We start from the raw sequence: 23,121 nt of genomic DNA on the forward strand, positions 1-23,121 counted from the left end.
AATCAAGATATTTCATGCAAATATAATATGCACAAACGGCAGAACAATATCTGAGGTGTGTTATAGGCTTATTATTTCTCAAATTCCTCGATAATCTTAGATTTCTATACTTTTTCTGCTGAGAAGTCACGGCCAAAATCGGTTAAGATCAATGGAAGTGGTAAAATATTTTCTCTCTAATAAATTCCTCCTCACCCTGCCACCACTTAACACCGTTTGGGGATCGTTCACAAGGAACAGTTGAGAAGAGAACACCGGTTTGGCTTCGTAGTTCTTTCATGTGAAGTTATTTAAAATCACTAAACTAAGCTGCAGTGCTCTGTGGCGTAGTGGTTAGCGTGCTGGACAATTCACATTATATTTTCACGTTCGCGCCGACCTACCGTAGTCGTTTTTTTTTTCCTAAACAACTGGAATGGACTTTTCTTGGTGGCCGAACTGTTAACGGAAACATACACTCGGGCAACATCGGGTACCCCCGCTAGTTATAAAATATTATAAACCCAAATCTAACAATAACGAAGTAGGTTATGCTTTTAAAATATTTAATTGCTTATGCAGATCTGAATATCGAGTGTTTTAGGAGAATAATTATTGTTAATCCGGTCAGATATAAAGGATGCATAATAGTCAAACTTGACTTGGACTTTTTAACTTTGGCGGCATTCACGCAAGATGGGTTGAGCCGACTCATCTCATAAAACATACAGCGTCCCGAATGACACACAGGAATGAAAGATGAATGAAACACAGATCACGAAGACGGTCCGTAGGGGCGAAGATATGCCTGGGCAGTCAATGTTTTGGACCAGCGACGAATACCGTAAACCTATGGACCAGATATAGGTTCGACGTCGGCTTTAATAGTGGATAACCATATCTTCATTTGGCCTCCTGGATTTCTTCGGCAATCTTAGAGTGGTTCTGGATCTATTGCTTCGTGAATGACCTCTTTTGTGTTGTGACCCGCAGCACGGCTGAACCAATGAAATCTTCTCTTCAAAATCCAGACCCTGTGATGCACAATTGATTTCCGAATGAGTAATTATCATACTAGATGAGAGGAATATATATGTGTGTAGTGTTGCGTTAGGAATTTCGATTTACAGAAGCAGTTGTTAGTCTCTCTGAATTAGTTTGTGACGTCTTGTTTTAAAGATAGTCGTAGTTGTGATGCAGCTGTCGAAATATCTGTATATTCCTCTCCTATTTGTAGCTATAATAACGCAACAATGAAAATAAAACAAACATTACTTTTTTGATGTCGTCATAGACGTTTATTCTTTTTTAAATTACGTGAGATTCGCCTCTTCTGCTTCTCGGATGGCAAACGAAGACAGAATTCCGAAAAGCAACATAGTTAGATCGCAGGTCAAAAGGAAAAGATATTTCTTTCCTCTTCGCCACGTCTTATTTTGGACTTCCTGTCCGTGACGTTATATCATACCTTCCCCTAACCTTTAACTAACATAAAATTTCCCAGCGTCAGCTAAATTTTAAATTTCTGTGAAAATATTCTGTAGGCATGTAGTCCTGTGGCATTGTGTTCCACAGACGGAAATCCTTACGAAGAAGCTCCGTTCGTGGGAATTTCATCTGACTGAGAGAGAAAGGAAAAATTTTCAGTGCTTATGCAGAGACGTTACCGTGCTATGTTTTAAATAGTATTTTCAAGTTAAATTAAAGTTTTACGATATTTGTTTTTTATTAAATTGTTAAGTTAAAGAACAGAATAGTTACAAAACACCTTCACCTCCCCATGTTAAAAGTGGGTTTCTAAATAATAACGTTATTATTTCAGCATGGTAAGTTCTCTGCATAAGTACCAATTTTTCTTAGTTGCGATAGAAGGAAGAGTTCTTGTTGTGAATGTGAACAGCCAGAGACTGAAATTCAGTCAAACACCATGGAAATAACGATAGAGCAAAGGAAGATTAGCAATGTGTCTTCCGCGAGAAAATGGTTGTAAGAAACGGAAGATGTCACCCCTCATTAGATGCTGCCAGGAAAGACACGAAACCCCTATCCACATAAGTAAAATAAGTAGTATGTCAAAGCGTGTTCCAGTACAAATTACGTTGTTAATTTATTGCGATTTATCTACACGGTGGAAAGATAAAGTTGTCACCTTAAAGAAAACAAAACTACAGCTTTATTTTTGAACATTTATTGAAAAAATCAATTCAGGTAATTTGATTATGAAGTACAGCGGATATCTATTCAATGTACGATACGGGTCTGAAACTAGGAGCATGCCATTTCCACAAGCGCCGGCGGGAGTTCGGCGAATACTCGGCGGATGGCGGCGATCAGGCTGGCTTTAGTCTTGTGGGAGGTCAAGTTGATGATAGAAGGCTCCTATCGCTCTTGAGATTTGTACACAACTGGCCAACTAGTAGATGGTTTATAACACAAAAGTAAACCCGTTTTTATTAAAGGGAAATGGAATCATGTCGTCTTTTATAGGGCGACAATTTTATCGTTCTACCACGGATACTTTCATCGAAATCACTATTTTTACTGACGTCACTTCCGTCCACCCCCCCTTTTTTATTGCCAATGCACTTTGTCACCTGAATGTTACAGTGTAGAATATTCCCGTATATTTTTTATTTCCGTACGGTATTTATAATCCCTGGACTTTGAACAAAACCGTTTTAAAAATGATGTTTTAAGTTTACTTTGGTAAATAAATATTATGATTCGTTCGCAGGTTATGGAAATTCGGATATTTCGTGCTGCATAAATAATGCTAATAAGGAAGTGATCCAAAGACTTAAAAGAAGGTAATTATATCATCGTTTTTCTTTTTAATTTTAAATTATTAAATACAGAAAGGCAGACGACGCTAAGAATGCAACAAGTTAGGTTATAGTTGGGGTAACAATCTTTTAGCCCTTCCCGCCGGCCACGAAAACAAATAAAAAATGGATTTCAAATTGTAAACTGGCTGACTTGGAATTCTCCTTTATGACTCGGACTTCTTGTCATCCTCATCCGCCAATAAATCTTTTCAGTATAATCAACATTTGGCACTTTCTTTTTAAATGTGGTAAGAATTCGAAACTAAGATGCAGAGTCACAGTTTCGAATTCAGTACGGATCTCATTTCTTTCTTTGTGGACCTTAGCAGCCCCGTAAATAAATTAACGGCTTCATTTAATAATGGTATTGCCTACCCAAACGTAATCAGCATTAGACGTTGTTGTAAATATATCTATTTTTTAGGGAATCCATTTTACCAAGTTTGAAAATAATAAATTTTTTATGTATTCAAAACAACAAATAACGGCTTTCTTTTTCTTTTTTTTTTTTTTAAACAGATTCCTTTAACGTCTAGCTGAAATATTAAAGAGAATTTCATCTATTTAAGAGAATGACAAATATTTCAACAACATTTAAATAAAAAAAAAAGAAAGATTTTATGTGAGACACAGCCATTGGAATTGATATTGTGCGTGTTTGTGGAAGCGGCCTTACGGGGTATTCTTTGGAAAAATACTGAAATTAGAAATATATACACGTTTGTCACGAATATAATTGTAGTTTATTGATTTATTTTATTTTATCTTAATATTTGCATTGCGATGTTTTTCAAACGTTTATTATTACGTATAGGGTTAATGTTTCTTTCTACCGATTTTTATTGTAGTTCATGTTTCAACACGTCAGTACATATTAACTTATTAACAGGTATAGTAGACTTGTATTTCAGGTTCCGGTCTCGATTCTGGCATAATTCAAATTATTTCTTGTGAGTGAAGATTAAAAATTATTTAATTTGTACTAATATTGAAAGAACTGGTTGGAAAGAAAAATAAATAGTTGGAACATGGAATGTAGCTATATATATATATATATATATATATATATATATATATATATATATATATATATATATATATATATAAGGATGACTGTGTGACTGGATTCGAATACAATATTCTAACTTCTGGTCGTTGAATACTCTCTGACTGTTTACTATGTATGCCTGCTAACATGCGGCACAAGAACTAGTGGCGCAGAAGTTAGAGTATTGGGAAAATCAATTGTAAAAATTGATATTCTCCTGAAGATTGAAGGTTTAATCCTCAGTGCGGGCGATCGAAAAATACAATTGCGAATGACTTAGGATCTATGTTCAGTCATGGCTGACGGAACAAGAACATGCTACCCCCGTAAAGTAAATAAAAGGCTCCGTTTGAAATTCGACAAAAACATTCCCGCGTTCGACAAGATAAACCTAAAGAAGGTCGGAGGTTACATCAACCGAAACGTTGTGTAAATGACACTCAAGATAAGAACAGTAATTTGATGAATCCAAATAATACGAAGAACTTATTTACATTGGATTTGAAGGCTTCAATGTTGTTTTTAACCGGGAAGCAGGCTAGCGAAATAGTAGCAATATCGCCATTAAAAATTAGTGAAAACAATTTGAATAATTAGACTCACTATCTTTCGAAGCTTATAACTACTTGAAAAATGTAATTTAAACCCTAATTTTTTTTTCAATAAAAGGAGCAAAGACCAAATTTTAAAATAATAAGAGGTTTTATAGAAAAATATGCAATATTTATTTTAAATTGGTTTTCTTTAAAAATGTTGCAAGAAATTCAACGAATTTTTACTTACTCCGAACATAAACTACAAATTCCAAAAAATCACTTACCTATAAAAAAAATAATAATCAATGGGTGCTTTCATTCTTCATTTTTAAGAATTTGCCCATATTTATATTTTATATTCCATGTACTTTTTAAATTAAAGAATTTTTAAAGCGATGATTAAAAAAGACCGCAATTTAAAATTTTAATATTAGATGTTCAGGACGGAGTTGTCTACTGTTCCTCCAGTTAAAAAAATACGAGGGCTCTGGTGCGTGAAAAAGTTCATTTATTTTTGGTTGTCTTTCCTTTGAAGTGCTGACATATGTCTTATCTCCCTCTTTGAATTTCTAGTTAGTCAGTATGGATCACCGTGTTTAAAAAATGATCACATTTCACTTATCAGTTGAATAAGTAAGTTGCCGTTTAAACACAAACTAGCCGACAATTTTCCCATTAAAAAAAAATTCTCTTAAAGAATTACACGAGTTTTTGATTTAAAATATTTTAATTTCTCCATTATGCAATGATTTTTTTTCCAAAATCTAAAAAGAAAACAAAACAACAACAACTTTGAATAAAATAGAAAAAATTGATGTAGGTGTCCAATTTTTACTTTATTTTATTATCAAAATATGAGCTTTCACTTAAAAAAAATCAACGTGTTTTTTAAAAGGGTTTAAACTGTTGACTTTACAGGTAAATTTACACATAACTATTCTTTCGTTTTTGTTTTGAATTAGATTATTTTATTTATTGATCTTTTATCTTCAATTTGTGATATATAGACCTAGGTGAGAAAATTAATTATTTTCATTTTAATAGACATTTCAAAATGGGTGGGGGGAGTGAAATAAAAAAAAACGTTTGTCTAGAATATTATATTCGGATGATTGGAAATAGCATAAAATTTCACATTTAACCTGAAAATATCGTAAAACTTGAACCAATTGAAAAATGTTGATAGATTTAAAAATCTATGAAAAAATTGAAAAAAAAAATTTTAATCGTAAAATTCAATTCATTTCATTACGTAGAAAAATTGGCTGCATGAGCGTGCGCATGCACTTTGTAAACACCTTTTTTTAAATAAAAAATAATATTTCTATTATTTAAAAAAAAAAAAATAATATATTTTGGAAGTATATTCCATAAAAAAATTAAACAACCCACTTAAGAAAAAAGAAATTACGAGTTTTGCATATTTTATTCGCAGGTTTGTGTTAAAGGTGTCAAAAATTCCCCCAAAATTCTGACACAGCTAGCGGAACAGTGTTCCATAGTTATGGGAAAGAAACTTTGTCCATGGAATCTGCGTTTAGATTCGTGCACAGATGTGTAAATGTTGCAGTTGTGTAATTTTTTTTTTTATTTAATCATGTTTTCATTGATGCTTAGTTATGATTGGACTTTTTTCGCCTTCCAGGAAATCTTGCTTTCCGATTCCAATTCCACCAAACGACAGGCATTTTAAAAGTAAATGCTTGAATTTTGTCCGTTCATTGCCGGCTCCGAATTCGAACTGTAAATTTGGTAAGTAATAAAATATATAATTCCGTTGCCAAATAAAGAGTCGTCGTCGTCGTCGTCGTTGTCGTCGTCGCCGCCGCCGCCGCCGCCGCCGCCGCCGCCGCCGCTGCCGTCGTCGTCGTTGTCATCGTCGTCGTCATCTGTCCCGTCGTCTGGATAATCGTTGGTGCTACATAGATGACCTGGCAATCAGTTTTCACCAACTCTCAACTTTCTACCTACCTGAGTGTGCTAATCGGTGCCAGCCCTGTCGACTCTCGGATATTGTATCCCCAGCCCTTTCTTTGTTTATCTTTCGTTCTTACTTCATGTACAGTTAATTGTAGGATTGTCTTCGCAAGACCTGATGATCGTGACATGGTCGTTCCACTTCTTTTTCCTCATCTTCACATTGTTCGGTAGACCTTCATATGGCTCGGCCACTTGTCTGACTGATTTACTCATTTGTAATATGGTCTTTGTATAAAGTGTTGAGAATATTTCAAAAGCATCTCATCACACTCAACTCAAAATCCATATTTCTGAACGCCTGTGAGTTGCGGATCCTAATTGCGGACACAGAAACATTGATACAAATAAATACTGATATAAGAATCTTTAAACAGATAAATTAATTAGTATAAACTATCACCTCAAAACATGTTCAGTAGTTCATAGTTGATGAAAATAGCATTATTCTTTCTTGCCTGTTGCACTAATGTCATCGCTTATCAAGGCCCAAAATCAATTGAGGACAACGGTTAATGCATTTGTCACGTAGACAGCAAGAGAACACCTTGAGGATTGAAGACGATTTTTGAAACTTGGCAAAAATTTGATTATTTAATAGGATGACTTGACGTCTGTAGTAAGCTGGGAAGCAATCCCGCCGTATCGTGTTTCATAAATGAGTAGTTTTGGGTGAGAAACTTTTCTCGTAGAACTTTCGTTTAGTTTTAAGTAGACAAACGAAGAAAGAAGAAAAACACTATTTACAGTGGTTGAATATGCTGCTGTGAATATTTTAGAAAGAGAAACCAGACATTGAATCTCATTCGAGCATATGCAATACAAATAATTATACCATCTTGACAGAATACAAAATTGACTTCACAATCTAGTGGGGAAGATAGTTTCTCTTCTTTATAGGCACGTTTTCATACAAGAAACGTTGCTAATGTTTATCGACGGTTATAGTCAGCTAACGTACTGCCTATCCTCTGGCGTAACGCTACCGAAAGCGGTGACAAGGCAAATGAATTCCTTTACTTTTATTGTTCTTCAGTATTTCTATTGTGAAGCGAGTTATTGAAATAAAATAGAAGGGACATTAAGTAAACAATAAAAATTAACAAAATTAAACATATAAAAATGACACAATAAGTGTTTATTGCCACTTTTAATAACACAATTTAAAAAATTAAATTTTTCATTTTATTCGAAATTTTATAAGAAATACTAGCATTTCAGCCCGGCGTTGCTCGGGTGTTTGAAGGTGTATGCTGAGCAAAAAAAAAAAAAAAAAAAGAGTAAATTTTTTTTTTAATTTGATTCCTATTATGACCCCTTAAAATTTATAGTTTCGGGCTCAAATCACTTTATTAAGTTAGATCCAGGTTCAAGGAACCTATATCTAAAATTTCAAGTGTCTAGACCCAAAATTGTCGGAGGAGTTTCGTAGAGTTCTTAAAGGTCAAATCGTTGAAATTTGACCCCTTAACAGCCAAATTTCTGGCTGACACCCGTCACATCGATTTTCCCAAATCTCAGTACCCGGTATTTCAAATTTCGAGTCTATGGACTAAAAATTGACAGAGTTATTGCGTAGGGAAATGTACACAGACAGACAGACAGACACGTTCACTTTTATAGATATATAGATATGCTTATGAAATTATAAAAATAGAAGTTTTTTAAATTTAAAAATGAATGCTTTTTATTTGAATTTATATAATGAATATATGTTTATAAAATCATAAAAATAATCTTTTTAATTAAACATTATGTTTTTATTTAAATGTATATAATAAATATGTTCATGAAATTATAAAAATATTGAAATCAAAATAACAAATGAAATTATTAAAATCCAAATAACAAAATTTCAAACACCAGTTGGCTTTGATTCTCTGCCGCCATAAGAATTCTTGTAGTTGACTATCAACAAAGACTAATTGTGTTTTTATCTGTATAATTTTGTTAATTTTTATTGCAGACTTTTCAAAATATGTAAGTATGCGTACGTTTTTTTGTGCAAATATTTAACCGATACACTCTTACACTACCAGTTACATAACACTGAAATTAACAGGAAATAGTAATCATACACCAAGGATTGTTTATAACGAGGAAAATCTTTGTTTGGATGGATGAATAACGGGTACACAAATATGTCGATAAGTTGAAATGCAAACTGTTCATTTCAATTTGTGGACATATTTCTATTACTTTTGTGCATGCGCAAATTCATTCAATTAATTTTAAATCTTTTTTATCTATATGTCAATAGCTCAAATGGTAGGGAACGTGGCTGGATCGTTTAATGTTTCGGTTTCGATTCTAGTTAATTAAAAATCAAGTAATTAAAAAAATCTTCTGAAATCAGGCCTATATATTAGGCACAATATAATAGTCAATAGAGAATTGACTTTGTAATAAAAAGTACAAAATATATTTAAGCATATTTTACGACCAGTAAAGACCGCCAGCCCCGCTAGTCCTAAATAAAAATTTCTTTTACTTTATTTACAGGTGCCCGTGAGCAACTCAACCAGATAACATCCTTCATTGATGGAGGGGCTGTTTATGGTAACAGCAAAAATGATCAGTCTCAACTTAGAAGCCATGTTAAAGGTACACAACTTGAATTTTTTAAATTGGAAAAAAGAAAAAGAAATTCGTGATTATGGTCAATACATACAATAATATATATATACGTTTTATTTTTTATTACCGTATCTTTCTGTTAAGTTACATTATTGTTTCAGCTATCCGGCCGTTTTTTTGGCCGTCTGTAGCTTCCTCAGACTTTTACAGAAATGTTCGTTATGATGGGATGAAAGAGTGAATGATGTCAGGGAAGGGGTGCGAGAAGAGCGGAAAAAAGAGGAAGGGAACAAGGGGGAAAGGTGGGAGGGGGTGTTTGGTATGTCGGTAATGTTTTAGTTTTGGAGTTTAAGGACCTTAGGTGGTTGTGGGGGAGGTTCTGGGAAGTTCATTTCTGGTGTGGCTGAGGGCATAGGAATACTTGGAGGGGGAGGGGATATGTCGCGGTAGGAGGAGGGGATTGCTTTAAAATTCGAGTCTTAATGTTTAAAGTTTTTGGCGTCTCGTTGGTGAGATGATTTCTTGATAAGTATGTCTTGACCTGTTGGGTGTTCGCTTAGGTTCAGAGGCGGTGGGGGGGCTATGATTCGGTTTATTTATTTGGTTTTTATTTATTGTTAATTGCTTGAAGAGGGTTAGCTAGCGGCTACACTACACGCACGAGCACACACATGCGCACGTACACACATATATACTTAAAGAAACGTTCACATACATCTCCGCCCTGGCGTACAGATATATGCACATATGCGCGCATGCATGCATAGACACCCGCGCCGCTCCCGCTGACGTCAAATTTTCCTTAAGGTGCTAAATTGAGTACGTGTGCGTAAGTATGGATGCGCTCATACACAGATACATACACACATCGACACCCATATCCCCGAGGAGGCGTATACACGGGCCTAGATTCGCATATTGATTCAGACATACTTGCACCTCCACGCATACATGCAAGCACATGCGCACATACAGATACTAATACTCGTGAATACATACATCGACATATATACAGCTGCACGCTCTCACATACGTATGTGGACAGCAGGCAGTGGGCACATATGCTCTCACATCCACACACGTATACATTGGTACGTGCACATATACATCGGTACCCCATGTACACACGGACGCACACCTGGGTGTACAGGTGCGTGTATACACACATATACATACCCAGATATACAGACAGTTATTGATATAGACATATTCGTCTACATAGATGTAAATCTAAGTTCATAGGCGCAACACTATCGTTCGATGTAGACATGATTATACATAGATATGATTATACATACATATGAGCATAAATTCATTCCCAGGCTCATATACATGATATTTTCATTTTCATTAATGGGGGTTTTTATGGTTAGATGTGGGTGCACACGGAAGCGCCGGCGTACGCCTCCGCATACATATACATACCCACAGATACACGTCCCAACACGTATGTATGTACACAGATATGCATGCATACACGCATACACATATGCTCACACATATGCTCTCGTTATATACATCTGCAAAGATACACACCCACGCACCGATATGTGAGCAGGCATATACATACAGATATATAGCGTGACATGACATAAATATAGGCACAGGTTTCATCCGCATATACTTACATACGCATTCATAAACGCCCACGTACCCGGGATAGTGGTCCTAAGTAGCCATGTTTATAGATTTTGGGGCGGAGTTTGAAGTGGTTTATATGGGGATTGTGTGCTGTAGTTATTGTTCTAAGTTGGGGTATTTGGTTTTGTTTGGGTATTATCGATCAGTTTAGGCGGAAGGCTATATTGGGGTGTCATACTCTAAGGTATGCGTCTATGCACATAAGGCATCGGTCAGTTGTACATTTCCATGCGTACTTACCTGTGTAGGTGTAAATCCACATAGTTATATGTAAACAATTTCCGTGTTAAGTCGTGGAGGTTGCATGTAGGGTGTGTTGGGGTTGGGCAGGAGGTTGGCTAGAGGGAGGGGAATTGATGCCGATTATTGGGTGGTTATGTGGGATGAGGTTATGTGGTGTTTAGAGTTGGTGGTGATTGGGGGTATGTGTTATTTTGTTGGATTTAGGGGGATTCTTAGGGGGATGGGGTAAGGTGGTGTAGGATGTGGGGGAATTGGTTAAGGGGGTTTGGTTGAGTGTATGTCATGGTAGTTGTGGTGGGTGGTTGTATTGGATGTATAATTTAGGGGATTTAAGGTGGTGTTGTCTAAGGGATGTTTTAGAGAGGTGTATAGTTGCTAAGGAGGTGGGATTTGTAATGCCTACAGTTTATGGCGGTTTCCTGTTTTTTGTTTAGTAATTTGTCTTTAAAATTGGAGATAAGGAGTTTCTCGTTTAGGCAGAGGAGACATGGGGAGTTTAGGGATTTACATGTGCTAGATGTTCTAAGGGTTTCCCATTTAATGGTTGGTGTAAGGTTATTTTAGGTTAGATGTAGATAGTGGGTAGTTAGTGAGGTTTTGTTAGGGTGGTTAGGGTTTATGAAGGAGCATTTATGTACTCTGAATCTATCCTGAAATGAGGTGCCGGCCAGGCCAATATAATATTTTTTGTCGTTTAGGTTTTCTTTAGGTGCGATTGTAGCTTTATATACTACTTCTGTTTGTAGGCACTGTTGATTAAGTGGGCATTCCGATTTGTTGGTGCAGTTGCACTTGTTCTTGTTGGTGTGGTTTGTATTTTCATCTTTGTTAAGTATTTTTCTGTTATGTTTCTTGATTATTTGTTCTAGGTTGTCCGTGCAACTGTAGCTGAGTTTAATTGTGTTTTTGTTGAAAATTTTGTGTAGTACGTGGCTGGGTGGGAAGTGTTTGTTTATTAGTTGGAAGAATTTAGTGCCAATCTTTGTTTTGACCATTGTATTGAAGGGGGCGGGGTTTGAACCAAATTATTTTCCTAGTTCTATTTCTCTTGTTTAAGATATTGGGTGGATTAGGTTTAATGTAATTGAAGGTGGTGTTTGGGTGACCACTTTATATATATATATATATATATATATATATATATATATATATATATATATATATATTGTTGCGTGTTTGTTTTTATCTCTGTGGATTCAATTGAAAACAAAGTCCTGCACCAAGATTAGGGAGGTTACGGTGGCTAATTGGTTAACAACATTGTCTGACAACGTAGGTGTGCCATGTTCGAATCTGTTCGTTCCACAGAAACACTTTCATGTGGCTTCTGGAAAAATTCTAACTAGAAAGATATCGGATATACAAATGCCAACAATAGAATCATCTGATTCATTCGAAATGAATAAATGCATGATGCACCACCACCACCACCACCACCACCACCACAACAACAACAACAACAACAACAACAACAACAACAACAACAACAACAGCAGCAGTAACAAGAAGAAATCAACAACAACACTCCTCAACCATCTACTGTTTATGGATGATTTGAAAATATTCGGTAGAAATAAAAAGGAAATGGAGAGACTTGTAGAACTTGTGGGGACATACTCAGAAGACATTGGGATGGAGTTTGAGATTAGTAAATGCGCGGTGCTGATGATGAAAAGAGGAGTAAAGGTTCATTCGAATGGAATAGTGCTGCCAAATGGAGAAATAATGAAAGAAATCGAAGATACAGGATATAAGTATTTGGGAGTGTTGGAGGGTGTAGGCATCATGAACAGAGAAATGAAGGAGAAGTCAAATAGGAGTATCTTAGAAGAGTGAAACTAATTGCGAAGTCGAAACTGTATGGAGGAAACCTAATGAAAGCAGTGAATGCATGGGCGGTCAGTGTTTTGAGATACAGTGCGGGAATTTTAGAATGGTCTGACAAGGATTTTCATACTATGGATATCAAAACAAGAAAAGTTTTAGCAATGTTTGGTATATTTCACATTCGAAATAGCGTAGCAAGGCTGTATCAAAAGTGGAAAGACGGCGGGAGAGGATTGAAAAGTGTAAAAGATTGTGTTAGAACCGATATGTCGTTGAAGGAGCATGTGGTTAGAAGTGAGGAGTGGATGCTTAAGGTTGTGACCAATGAAGTGGAGGTATGTGAGACCAAGGCTGATTATGTGAAACGTATGGATAGAGAAAGGGCAGAGGAACTGGCTAGGAAGAAAATGCACGAAAGGTTCTTCCAGGATATAGCAGAAGTGGCTGATGAAAGATCAAGGCAATGGCTTAGAGCTGGGTATCTGGCTAAGAGTACCGAAGCTTTTGTTTGTGCAGCACAAGAGCAGGCATTAGGAACACGATTGTTCAAAAAAGTGGACTAGGAGAGGAAATTGCTGCAGAATGCCAGATTTTTGGTAAGACCTCAAAGTCAATTGCGCACCTTGCAGCAGGATGTAGTGGACTTGCCCATAGAGAGTACCGCAAAAGACACGATCGCATGGGACTCCGGATATATTGGGAGGTGTGTAAGAGAGTTGGGATGAAGTGTGCTGGAAAATGGTTTGTGGAGGTGCCTGATGAAGTGAGAACAAGGGAGGATGGCAAGATAGAGGTATGATGGGACAAAGGTGTCATAACGACCAACTATTATTACTCTCTCTCTCTCTCTCTCTCTCTCTCTCTCTATATATATATATATATATATATATATATATATATATATATATATATAATTACAATGTTTTATGTTTCAGGTCAGATGAAAGAATCATTTCCTCATCTTCTGCCTAAAGATCCTCAACGGAGTTGTGTTGTAACTTCAACTAATAATTATTGTTTCAAAGCAGGTAGGACAGTTTCATCTTTACTTTAAAAATCACTAAAGATTAATAACGATGCATAAAAATGCACTTTTGTATACATAATTGAATTTATTTAAAAAGTATCGTAAACAAAAACAAACAAACAACATCCACAAAAGAACACGAGTCGTGCGAGATAGTCCGGTGGTAGAGGTTTAGGCTTCTTATCATGGGGTCCCGATTTCGAATTTCGCTAGATTCAGCCACTCTGATAAGTTATAGGCGACGAAACACGTGTCAGTGGATAATTATATTTTAAAAACTACATATATATATATATATATATATATATATATACGATGGACTCTCCCGTCGTGTTCGACGCATGGGGGCCAAAAATTGCTCTTTTTCACTCTGCCTTCAATGCTTGTGTCGCATGTGTGACACAAGGCCAGATCTGCTCCCACAAACCAAGCCGCATGACTCACAGGATACAGGCTGGGAAGGTGCTGTTCCTACTTGTGCTCTACGAAGATTTGTTTGATTCGATAGCCGTGTGTCAATGTATGTGTTAATGCCCGCAAAACATATTTCCCTCCACAATTTTCTATCCGCAGTATCTTCTTCAAATGTTTTTGGGTTCAGGTCTGCGTGCTTAAGATTGTCTTTCAGCTTATCTCTGTACCTCAGAAATGGACGATCCACATTTCGATTACCCTCTTTCAGTTGACTGTATGCTAGTTGCTTCGGAAGACGGTTTTTATCCATGCGAACAAGGTGACCAGCCCACCGAAGCTGAGACTTCATCAGGAAGGCCTCAATACGTAAAATGTCGCACCTAGTAAACAATTTCGAGTTAGGGGCCTTTCCATGTTTATCCACATATATTGCGAAGGCAACGCTTATGGAATGTATCCAGTTGCTCAATCTGCCTACGGTATGGGGTCCAGGCTTCTGATCCATACAGGAATATCGAAACAATCACTGCATGATAAACTGAGATTTTAGTCTTTAGAGTCAAACCTCTTTCATTCTATACTCTTGGCCGCAGTTTGCCGAAGGCATCAGTCTCCTTTGAAATTCTGCTCAATATCTCATCACCAAGTGATGCTGACGAATTCACCTTACTTCCGAGATATGCAAAAGATTTAACATACTTTAGAGGCTGTCTATTCACTAAGATTTTCTGAGGCGGTTCTATTCTGGTCTCGGAATATTCACACCACCTTGCTGCAACGGGGTGGGCTTTGGTTGGTAGATAACTTCTGTCTTTTTAATACTAATCGTCAAACCAAATGCTTTTGCGGCATTGGAAAACTTGTCAACTAATTCTTGTGCATCTTCAAATGAAGTGGCCACGAGTGCAGCATCGTCTGCAAAAAGAAAATCACGAACCATTTTTCTTCTTGTTAGTGTTTTAGCTTTGAATCATTGATAATTAAAAAGACCTCCGGTAGTTCTAAACTCAAAATGGACACCTTGCGTGTAATCTTTAAAAGCATGCTCGAGCATGATTGAAAAGAAGATGGCAAAGAGCACAGGTGCCATAACACAACCTGTTTCGTACCGGTTTTTACCTTGAATGACTCCGAGAACTTTCCGTCTGCTCTTACACGTGCCTCCATATTCTCGTGAAAGGACATTATTACATTTAACATTTTTTCAGGGATTCCAACTTTATTCAAAACCTTCCAAAGTGCAACTCTATTGACAGAGTCAAACGCCTTGGTCAGGTCGATAAAAACGACAAACAGATCCTGATTTTTCTCACGTGCCTTCTCTACAACTTGGCGTAAACAGTAGATCATGTCGATGGTTCCCCTTCCAGATCTAAAACCACACTGCGTCTCAGGATAAATTTTGTCTATTAGATGAATGATTATCCTGTTCAAAATGACCCTGGCTAGTACTTTACCAGCCACAGAGAGCAGTGATATTTCACGGTAGTTATCACAATCAATGCGCTTTCCTTTATTCTTGAAGAGATGAATTATTGACGAGTTCCTGAAATCCTGAGGTACAGAACCGTATTCCCAGATCCTGATGAATAACTCCAAAAGTTTTTTCAAAAGTGTGTTCCCCCCAAACTTGAATATTTCAGCCGGTATACCATCATCACCTGCACACTTTCTCAGTAGCATTTGTTTTACAGCTGCGAGAATTTCAGAAAAATTAGGAATCACATCTTGTTCTGGTATTTGGATTCTTGCAGGTAAAGAACTCAAAACATCATAGTTAACATCAGAAGAAGAATTCAGCACTCCTTCAAAATGGTCCTTCCAGCGGTTAAGGATGTCATTCTTATCAGTCAACAAGGTTGTGCCATCTGCTCCCATAACGGGTAAAGTACCACATTGTTGTGGCCCAAAAACGTCTTTCAGACCCTCATAAAATACCCTCGCATCTTTTCTATCAAAAGCAGCCTGGAGCTCAGAGGCTTTTGCAGACCACCAATCTTCTTTCATTTTCTTCAATCGGCGCCGAACATCCCTCCTGACACTGAGATAAACCGATCTCTTCGCTGCAGAATTCTTGTCTGATATCCAGGCCCTGTGCGAAGAGTGCATCTGGTCGAAAATACCCTGAATTTCAATGTCATTTTCGTCGAACCAATCCTGATGCTTCCTCTTGGAAATTCCTAGTACTTCGCTTGAACGTTCATAGATGGCATCCCGCAATTTCTTCCAGGACTCTTCAATATCATTGTTTATCACAATTTCGTTTAACTTCGCATCTAACTTAGAAGATAATTCTTCTTTCTTTTCAATATTCAGTTCTTTCATATTCAATGGCTTTGTCATCTTAAGTGTATGCTCTCTGCCCTTAGGTCGTAGTTTCAGTGATGTCTTGCATCGAATCAGGGCGTGATCCGACAGCCAACATGAGTCATGAAATGAATGACTCAAAAGAATATCTCTCCTATTTCTTTTCCGGGTTATAACAAAGTCAATAAGATGCCAATGCTTGGACCTTGGGTGCATCCATGTGCTTTTACAACGATTTGGCTGCTGAAACATAGTATTTGTAATGAAGAGCCCATGTTCACTACAAAATGACAACAAGCGATTGTCATTTATTTTCCCCATAGCATGAGCCCCAATCACTTTTCCCCATGTCTCCCTGTCCGAGCCTACCCGGGCATTGAAATCTCCCATCAGTAAGATCTTGTCATGAAAGCTTATGTTTCTTACTATGTCACCAAGCTTTTCGTAGAAGTTTGTGGCTTCTACCTCTTCTGCATTTAGAGTTGGTGCATAGCAACTTACCAGTGTCAGTCCCGTTCCAGCTGTGAGTGCCATTCTAAGGGTCATTAAACGATCGTCACCGCCCCGAGGAAGAGCCTCCAGAGAGTCAGCAATATTTGATTTTATTGCAAAGCCAACACCGGAACTATGCCTCTCCCCCTCTTTCTGACCTGGCCAAAAGAACGTGTAACCTTCGCCAATTTCTTTCAATTCACCTGATCCCAAAAGATGTGTCTCAGACAAGGCAACAATGTTAATGTTGTATTGTTTAAGTACTTTTGCAACTAGCGCCGTCTTCCTCTCGAAAGAATCATCACTATCAAGCAATGCTCCTACATTCCACGTTCCAAAATTGAACGCATGTTTTGTATTTCGAATTGAGTTTCTGTTTCGACTGCACAATTGGATAGCCAGTCAACGGCAGCAAGATGACAAGCTTTTGTGTGAACAAGCTTTTTTTAGGGCTCCTTTTATTTCCCCCTCCCTGTCTAGGGAAATCAGTGCTACATCTAGAAAAGACCTACTTTGCCACATAGTAGAGGACACGAACTGTGCAATTGTTCACAAATTTTTACACAAGAACGGCCATCACCTACTATGCCACCAACTGTGCAGAGTACCGAATAAAGGCCTCCAGTGGTATCCTCCACCTACCTCCACCACCAGTACCCCATCGCCAGTGGACTTCGCCTGATTGAACATTTTGCTTACCTTTTTGGATGTTGTAAGAAAGCAGAGTGAGCAAACTCATGGCTATCCACAAAATGATTTGATTTAAGTGGTAATGGCTTGCGTAGGACCATTCACACTTTTTGAAACAGCCGATAACGTCAGTTGGTGCAAAATATGCCACGGAACTAATGAACAGCTGCATCTCAGGCTTTGTAATAGAGTTTTCCATCACTTAGCTAGACTGTCAACCAGACTTAAGAGCCACTACCTGCCCATGAAGTGAAATATTGCACGCCAGACACCAACCTGGAATTTCAAACTCCGTGCTATATATATATATATATATATATATATATATATATATATATATATATATATACACATGCATATAAGTGCATGTGGAGTTAGTTGGCCGTTGACACTAGGAGGGTTCATCCGCCCTTTGTAAGGTCTTGTTTTTGATCCTTCTGGGAGACTAGCCACCCTCCTATATATATATATATATATATATATATATATATATATATATATATATATATATATATATATATATATATATATAGCCACAAAAATAACTAGACTATCCATTCACGTGAAATCACCTTTTTCTTCACCATATTCCCTCTGTTTCACTTTTTATTATCAAGTAATATCTTTGACTTACTCATAGTTTCATCAAATACTGTTGTATGCAAAATCCGATCCTGCATTTTGATAATTTCTACCCTCTGATGAGAAGAAAATTATTTCTTCGAAACTCCGCGGATTAAGGACTATCCACTTATTAAGTGTTTCCTTTTGAGATTAAATACGTTTTTAACTCTTTTTCCAAGTGTTTTTAACATGTTTAATTAATTATTTACTCGTATGTATATATATATATATATATATATATGTATATATATATATATATATATATATATATATCAGAGAGGCGGTAGCACTCTCTATATAGGGATGGCCCGTACACGCCTATATACGCCTACAAAACAAAACTATCCAAGTCTCAACTAAAATCAACTTATAAGTTTCAAAAAGCACATATTCTTACAGAGAAGCGTCTTACGAATCCAGCGAGTGTCAGAACGTCGGTTAAAATGTCAAAAGAGAGCAAAAAAAGGGTACAAAAATGGCCAATTGTTCTTCTTTCTTCTTTCTTCTTCTTTCTTCTTTCTTTTGAGACGATGTATCTCGGTGTACGAACGGTCTCTGACAACAGTTCAAGCATCAATCGACTGCTCTTTACCCGGAGAAGTGCAGTGACCCATCGCTTTTTAGCTAACTCCATAATTAAATAAGATTACGTGTAATAACAAGTTTTAAACACTATATACCCAATGTAGACAGACCACTTCGAACACAGAACTTCTCTCAAAAGGGACAGCTCCAAATAATACACCGGATGCTCACAGACGTTCCAGTTTGCCAGTGGCCTATATTTCTTGGACGCTGAATATTTGAGGTGAACGTTAAGGTTTTTTCTTTAAGCAGTAACCCACCAGCGTTAATGAAACCACGAAATCTTTATCTCAGTTGATCAAAATTGTTATAAGAGTAACCTATCAGCAAGTACGACGTCAAAAAACAATGTTATAAAAACAAATAATTCTTCAGATTTTGGACTGTAAAATATGTACAAAATGTCAATGCTGTGACCAGGATTCGAACCTAGGTTAGCACGGCCACAACGTGGGGTCCTAACCTCTAGACGATCACGGCTAACACTGACGTCTGTCGCTCTTGGCAGAAAGACACATGACTACTGTCAAACTATTGAAAAATAAGGAGGAAACTTGAAATTCTCACGCATGCGCAAAAATACACTATAGCAACCATTGTTAAATGCAGCTGAATCTCTTCGCTCGCTAAGAAAAGTAGATCAGACCAGTTCTTCTAAGAACTCACCAAACGCCAAAGGAAATAAGTTAAATTAACCGCAAAAGAAACTGCAAGAAAGTCATCTTCTAAGAACTCACTGGAAGCTGACAAAAAAGAATCAAAATCCAAGCCCTAGCCACAAAAATAACTAGATATTGTGGCTACTATACACAATCTACTAATAAAAACAAGTAAGTTTTCTAAAATAAACTACAATAAATTAACCAAGTAACCTCACACTGTCACTGATTAGGACTTCATATAAAGATAACAACTACACTATTGGTGTATTTACCGTTCCACACTTTAACTATTGGTGACGGGGCAGTATCTCAATTCTACGAGAGTTGTCTTGCTATAAGATAAGTGATATTATAGTAAGATACACATAAGTGTTATATGTTTACATTTAATAAAAAATGCCAAAGTCAGCACGTAGTAAAAAAGCTCAGAGAAATATAGACTATGAAAAAAACAAAGTCAAGGTATTATCTGAACAAAAAGAATACTATCAGAAAAATGCTGAAATAATAAAAATTAAGTATCATGCAAATCCTGAGGCAAAGAAGGCTGCCTCACGTGCTGACTCAAAAGCACGGTATAACAGGGATCCCGAGGGGGAAAAATTGCCTCACGTGCTCTTTATAACAAAGAACCAGAAAAAAGAAGGCTGCCTCATGTGCTGACTCAAAAGCACGGTATAACAGGGATTCTGAGGAGAAAAAAGCTGCCTCACGTGCTCTTTATAACAAAGAACCAGAAAAAAGAAGGCTGCCTCACGTGCTCTTTATAACAAAGAACCAGAAAAAAAGAAGTCTGCATCACGTGCTGACTCAAAAGCACGGTATAACAGGGATTCCGAGGGGAAAAAGCTGCCTCACGTGCTCTTTATAACAAAGAACCAGAAAAAAAGAAGGCTGCCTCACGTGCTGACTCAAAAGCACGGTATAACAGGGATCCCAAGGGGGAAAAAGCTGCATCATGCACAAACTATTATAAATATAAATATCAAAAACTGCCAAATCTTTGCCAAAGCGCCAAAGAATGAACCAAGAAAAATTTAATAGTGAAGGTATGAACATTTTAGAACTTTATAATACTCTAACTGTTTTATCAGAGAGGCGGTAGCACTCTCTATGTAATATAGAACCGATGGAGGACCAAGAGGCAACTCCTAAGGCCCAAAACCCAAAGACCTAAAACCCAGCAGGAAGCGACCTGCTACTAATGGAGGCGGCAATGAGCCGCCTCCTAAAAAAGACAATACTATCATGAATGTAAGTTTAAAAATAAGACTGTAAGTAAAAATACTAATTAACAAGAATAAAAAAGCATTGGAAATGCAAAAGGATATAGGGATGGTATGCCAAAAAGTATACAAACAAGATAGCTATGAATGGCTAGGCACATGGAAATAGAATTGCATCCAAAGTATAGCCCTATAGCTTTTCTCCAATCTTCATTCCGTGCCATCATTACGGTTGTAAAAAGCTATAGGGCTATACTTTGGATGCAATTCTATTTCCATGTGCCTAGCAATTCATAGCTATCTTGTTTGTATACTTTTTGGCATACCATCCCTATATCCTTTTGCATTTCCAATGCTTTTTTATTCTTGTATATATATATATAATCAATTTGTGTGTGTGTGGAAGAGAGTTCCCTATGGTCTCAAAAAAGACTGAGTAGATTTCTATTAAATTTCACACAAATGTACCTCATATGTTTGTGAGTGTTCTTGCATAGTTTTTGTATCTGAATACCTCCGATAAGTATGGAAAATCGATAATAAAAAAATACCAAAAGGAAGAGTGTGATTTTGACTAAAGTTAACACTTTTATATAGCTTAATATTAGAAGTGCATTTGAAAAGTTTATATATAAATTACATAAGCATTAGAGCCCGGAGTTTAAAATCAACAGTATGTTTTTTGATAAGACAGGGGGCGCTCGATATGAATGTTTCTGTTTAGAGCACAATCCAACCATGGTACTTGACTTTTGTATTTTAAACTTTTATTCAAAATAAAAATAATTACATAAAATAAACAGTAGATTCTCTATAGTCTTTATAGTGCAATCTAGACTTCAATATATTGTGGATTAAGTTACTGCAGGGAGGCATATGGGATTCCTCCTGGTGCACGGCAGTTGGTTCTTGACTAGAGCTGTAAATCACATCAGGACAAAGATATATTTACCCTCTATCAAGATTTCCCTACACCTTTAGTATGCCAATCACTAGACGTCACATTTCTTATTTGTTATCTAAACCCCCATATTTTTCTTATGAGAAGCATTAGGTTTTGAAATACCTAGGTATAAAGAACATTTATACCATCCCCCATTCACGTATTTTCCTTATTAAATTGATGATTATTAAATCTATATGCACTAGTATATACTTTTGTATTGTCAATTTTGTCTGTAAGGAAGATTCAGAAACCAGGTTACATCTTTTAAATTCGGACCCGAGAACGAACTTAATAGGGATGGAAATAATAATGGAAACGAGAATAAAACAAAAATAATTATTAAAAATCTTGTGTCGTAGCACAATAGTAAAAAGAAGAAAATCAAGTCGAGGTTGGTTTAAGGAACAAGTATATTTAACATCAAAGGTAGGAAACGGGTATAACTGGCTTGAGAACCGGTGTAATTTCTCTTGTTTTAAAAAGGCCGGTAAAAAAATAAACACAACTGTATTAGGCGACTGGATTAGGGAACTACGTAAAAATAATAAAAAATTCGAACTAAAATGGTAAATAGTGGATAAGGGTAGAAAATATAAACCAATTAAATCTAAAAGATGTAATCTGTGCCTACTTGAAGCTTATTACATAGAGAATTCTAAAGAAGAAATTTTAACAAAAAATTGGATGCTATACAAAGTTGTCTTCATAGGAATAAATTCCTGCTTTCACGTTTAAAACTTCGCTGAAATAAATGTATAAAATCAAATCGACAGAATATACTAATAGTCAAATATAAGAAGAACCCATAAATGTAAGATTAAAACTTAGAATGGTTGAAATATTTAAATAATTTAGTAGGTCTTAAACTTCACAAACTAAAAATTGAATAATTATAACCTTATTAGGAAGAAATAAAAATAGTTTTACTCTTAATAATAGTTATGGAAAATAAGATTAAATCCTGGTAACTTCAACAGCTAAAGAAAAAGAGAAAAAAACCTCTAGTATTAATCAAATGCAACATATTGGCACAGACTCGCTGGAAAGAAGTAAAATTAATTTTTTAGTAATATGTAATATTGAAAATAAATGAGAAAAAAATCTTGAATGGGCATCGGGAAGATAATATTAGTAACATAATTTCTGCCTTGCAAAATTAAACGAGAATGATTAATAAATAATAATAAAGTCAAAATATGAAATCCTGAAAACTTAAACCTTGAGATTTTAGTGAATTAATAAAAATCAGACTTCTAGTGTTATACCCCTTTAAACACGATATTTTTTAGAAGAGTTATACCCCTTTAAACACGATATTTTTTAGAAGAGTTATACCCCTTTAAACACGATATTTTTTAGAAGAGTTATACCCCTTTAAACACGATATTTTTTAGAAGAGTTATACCCCTTTAAACACGATATTTTTTAGATTAGGTCTTCGAAGAGTTAAACAATGGAAATTAAATCTGAATAATTAGCCAACGATAAAATTTCA

At 36.3% G+C, this 23,121-nt stretch overlaps 1 protein-coding gene across 1 annotated transcript in view; it reads left to right on the forward strand.

Annotated features, from left to right (window-relative positions):
- The window catches only part of LOC145283506 (salivary peroxidase/catechol oxidase-like), an 83,938-nt gene that overhangs the window by 42,353 nt on the left and 18,464 nt on the right, over window positions 1-23,121 (forward strand). Inside the window, exons 6-9 of the mRNA XM_080132340.1 lie at window positions 2,714-2,786; window positions 6,034-6,140; window positions 8,868-8,969; window positions 13,589-13,681. Coding sequence (XP_079988466.1) covers window positions 2,714-2,786; window positions 6,034-6,140; window positions 8,868-8,969; window positions 13,589-13,681 — 375 coding nt within the window. The remainder of the gene's footprint in view (window positions 1-2,713; window positions 2,787-6,033; window positions 6,141-8,867; window positions 8,970-13,588; window positions 13,682-23,121) is intronic.

This window comes from Euprymna scolopes, chromosome 8, assembly GCF_053919585.1.
Source record: "Euprymna scolopes isolate OS-2025 chromosome 8, ASM5391958v1, whole genome shotgun sequence".
NCBI classification, from domain to species: Eukaryota; Metazoa; Mollusca; class Cephalopoda; order Sepiida; family Sepiolidae; genus Euprymna; species Euprymna scolopes.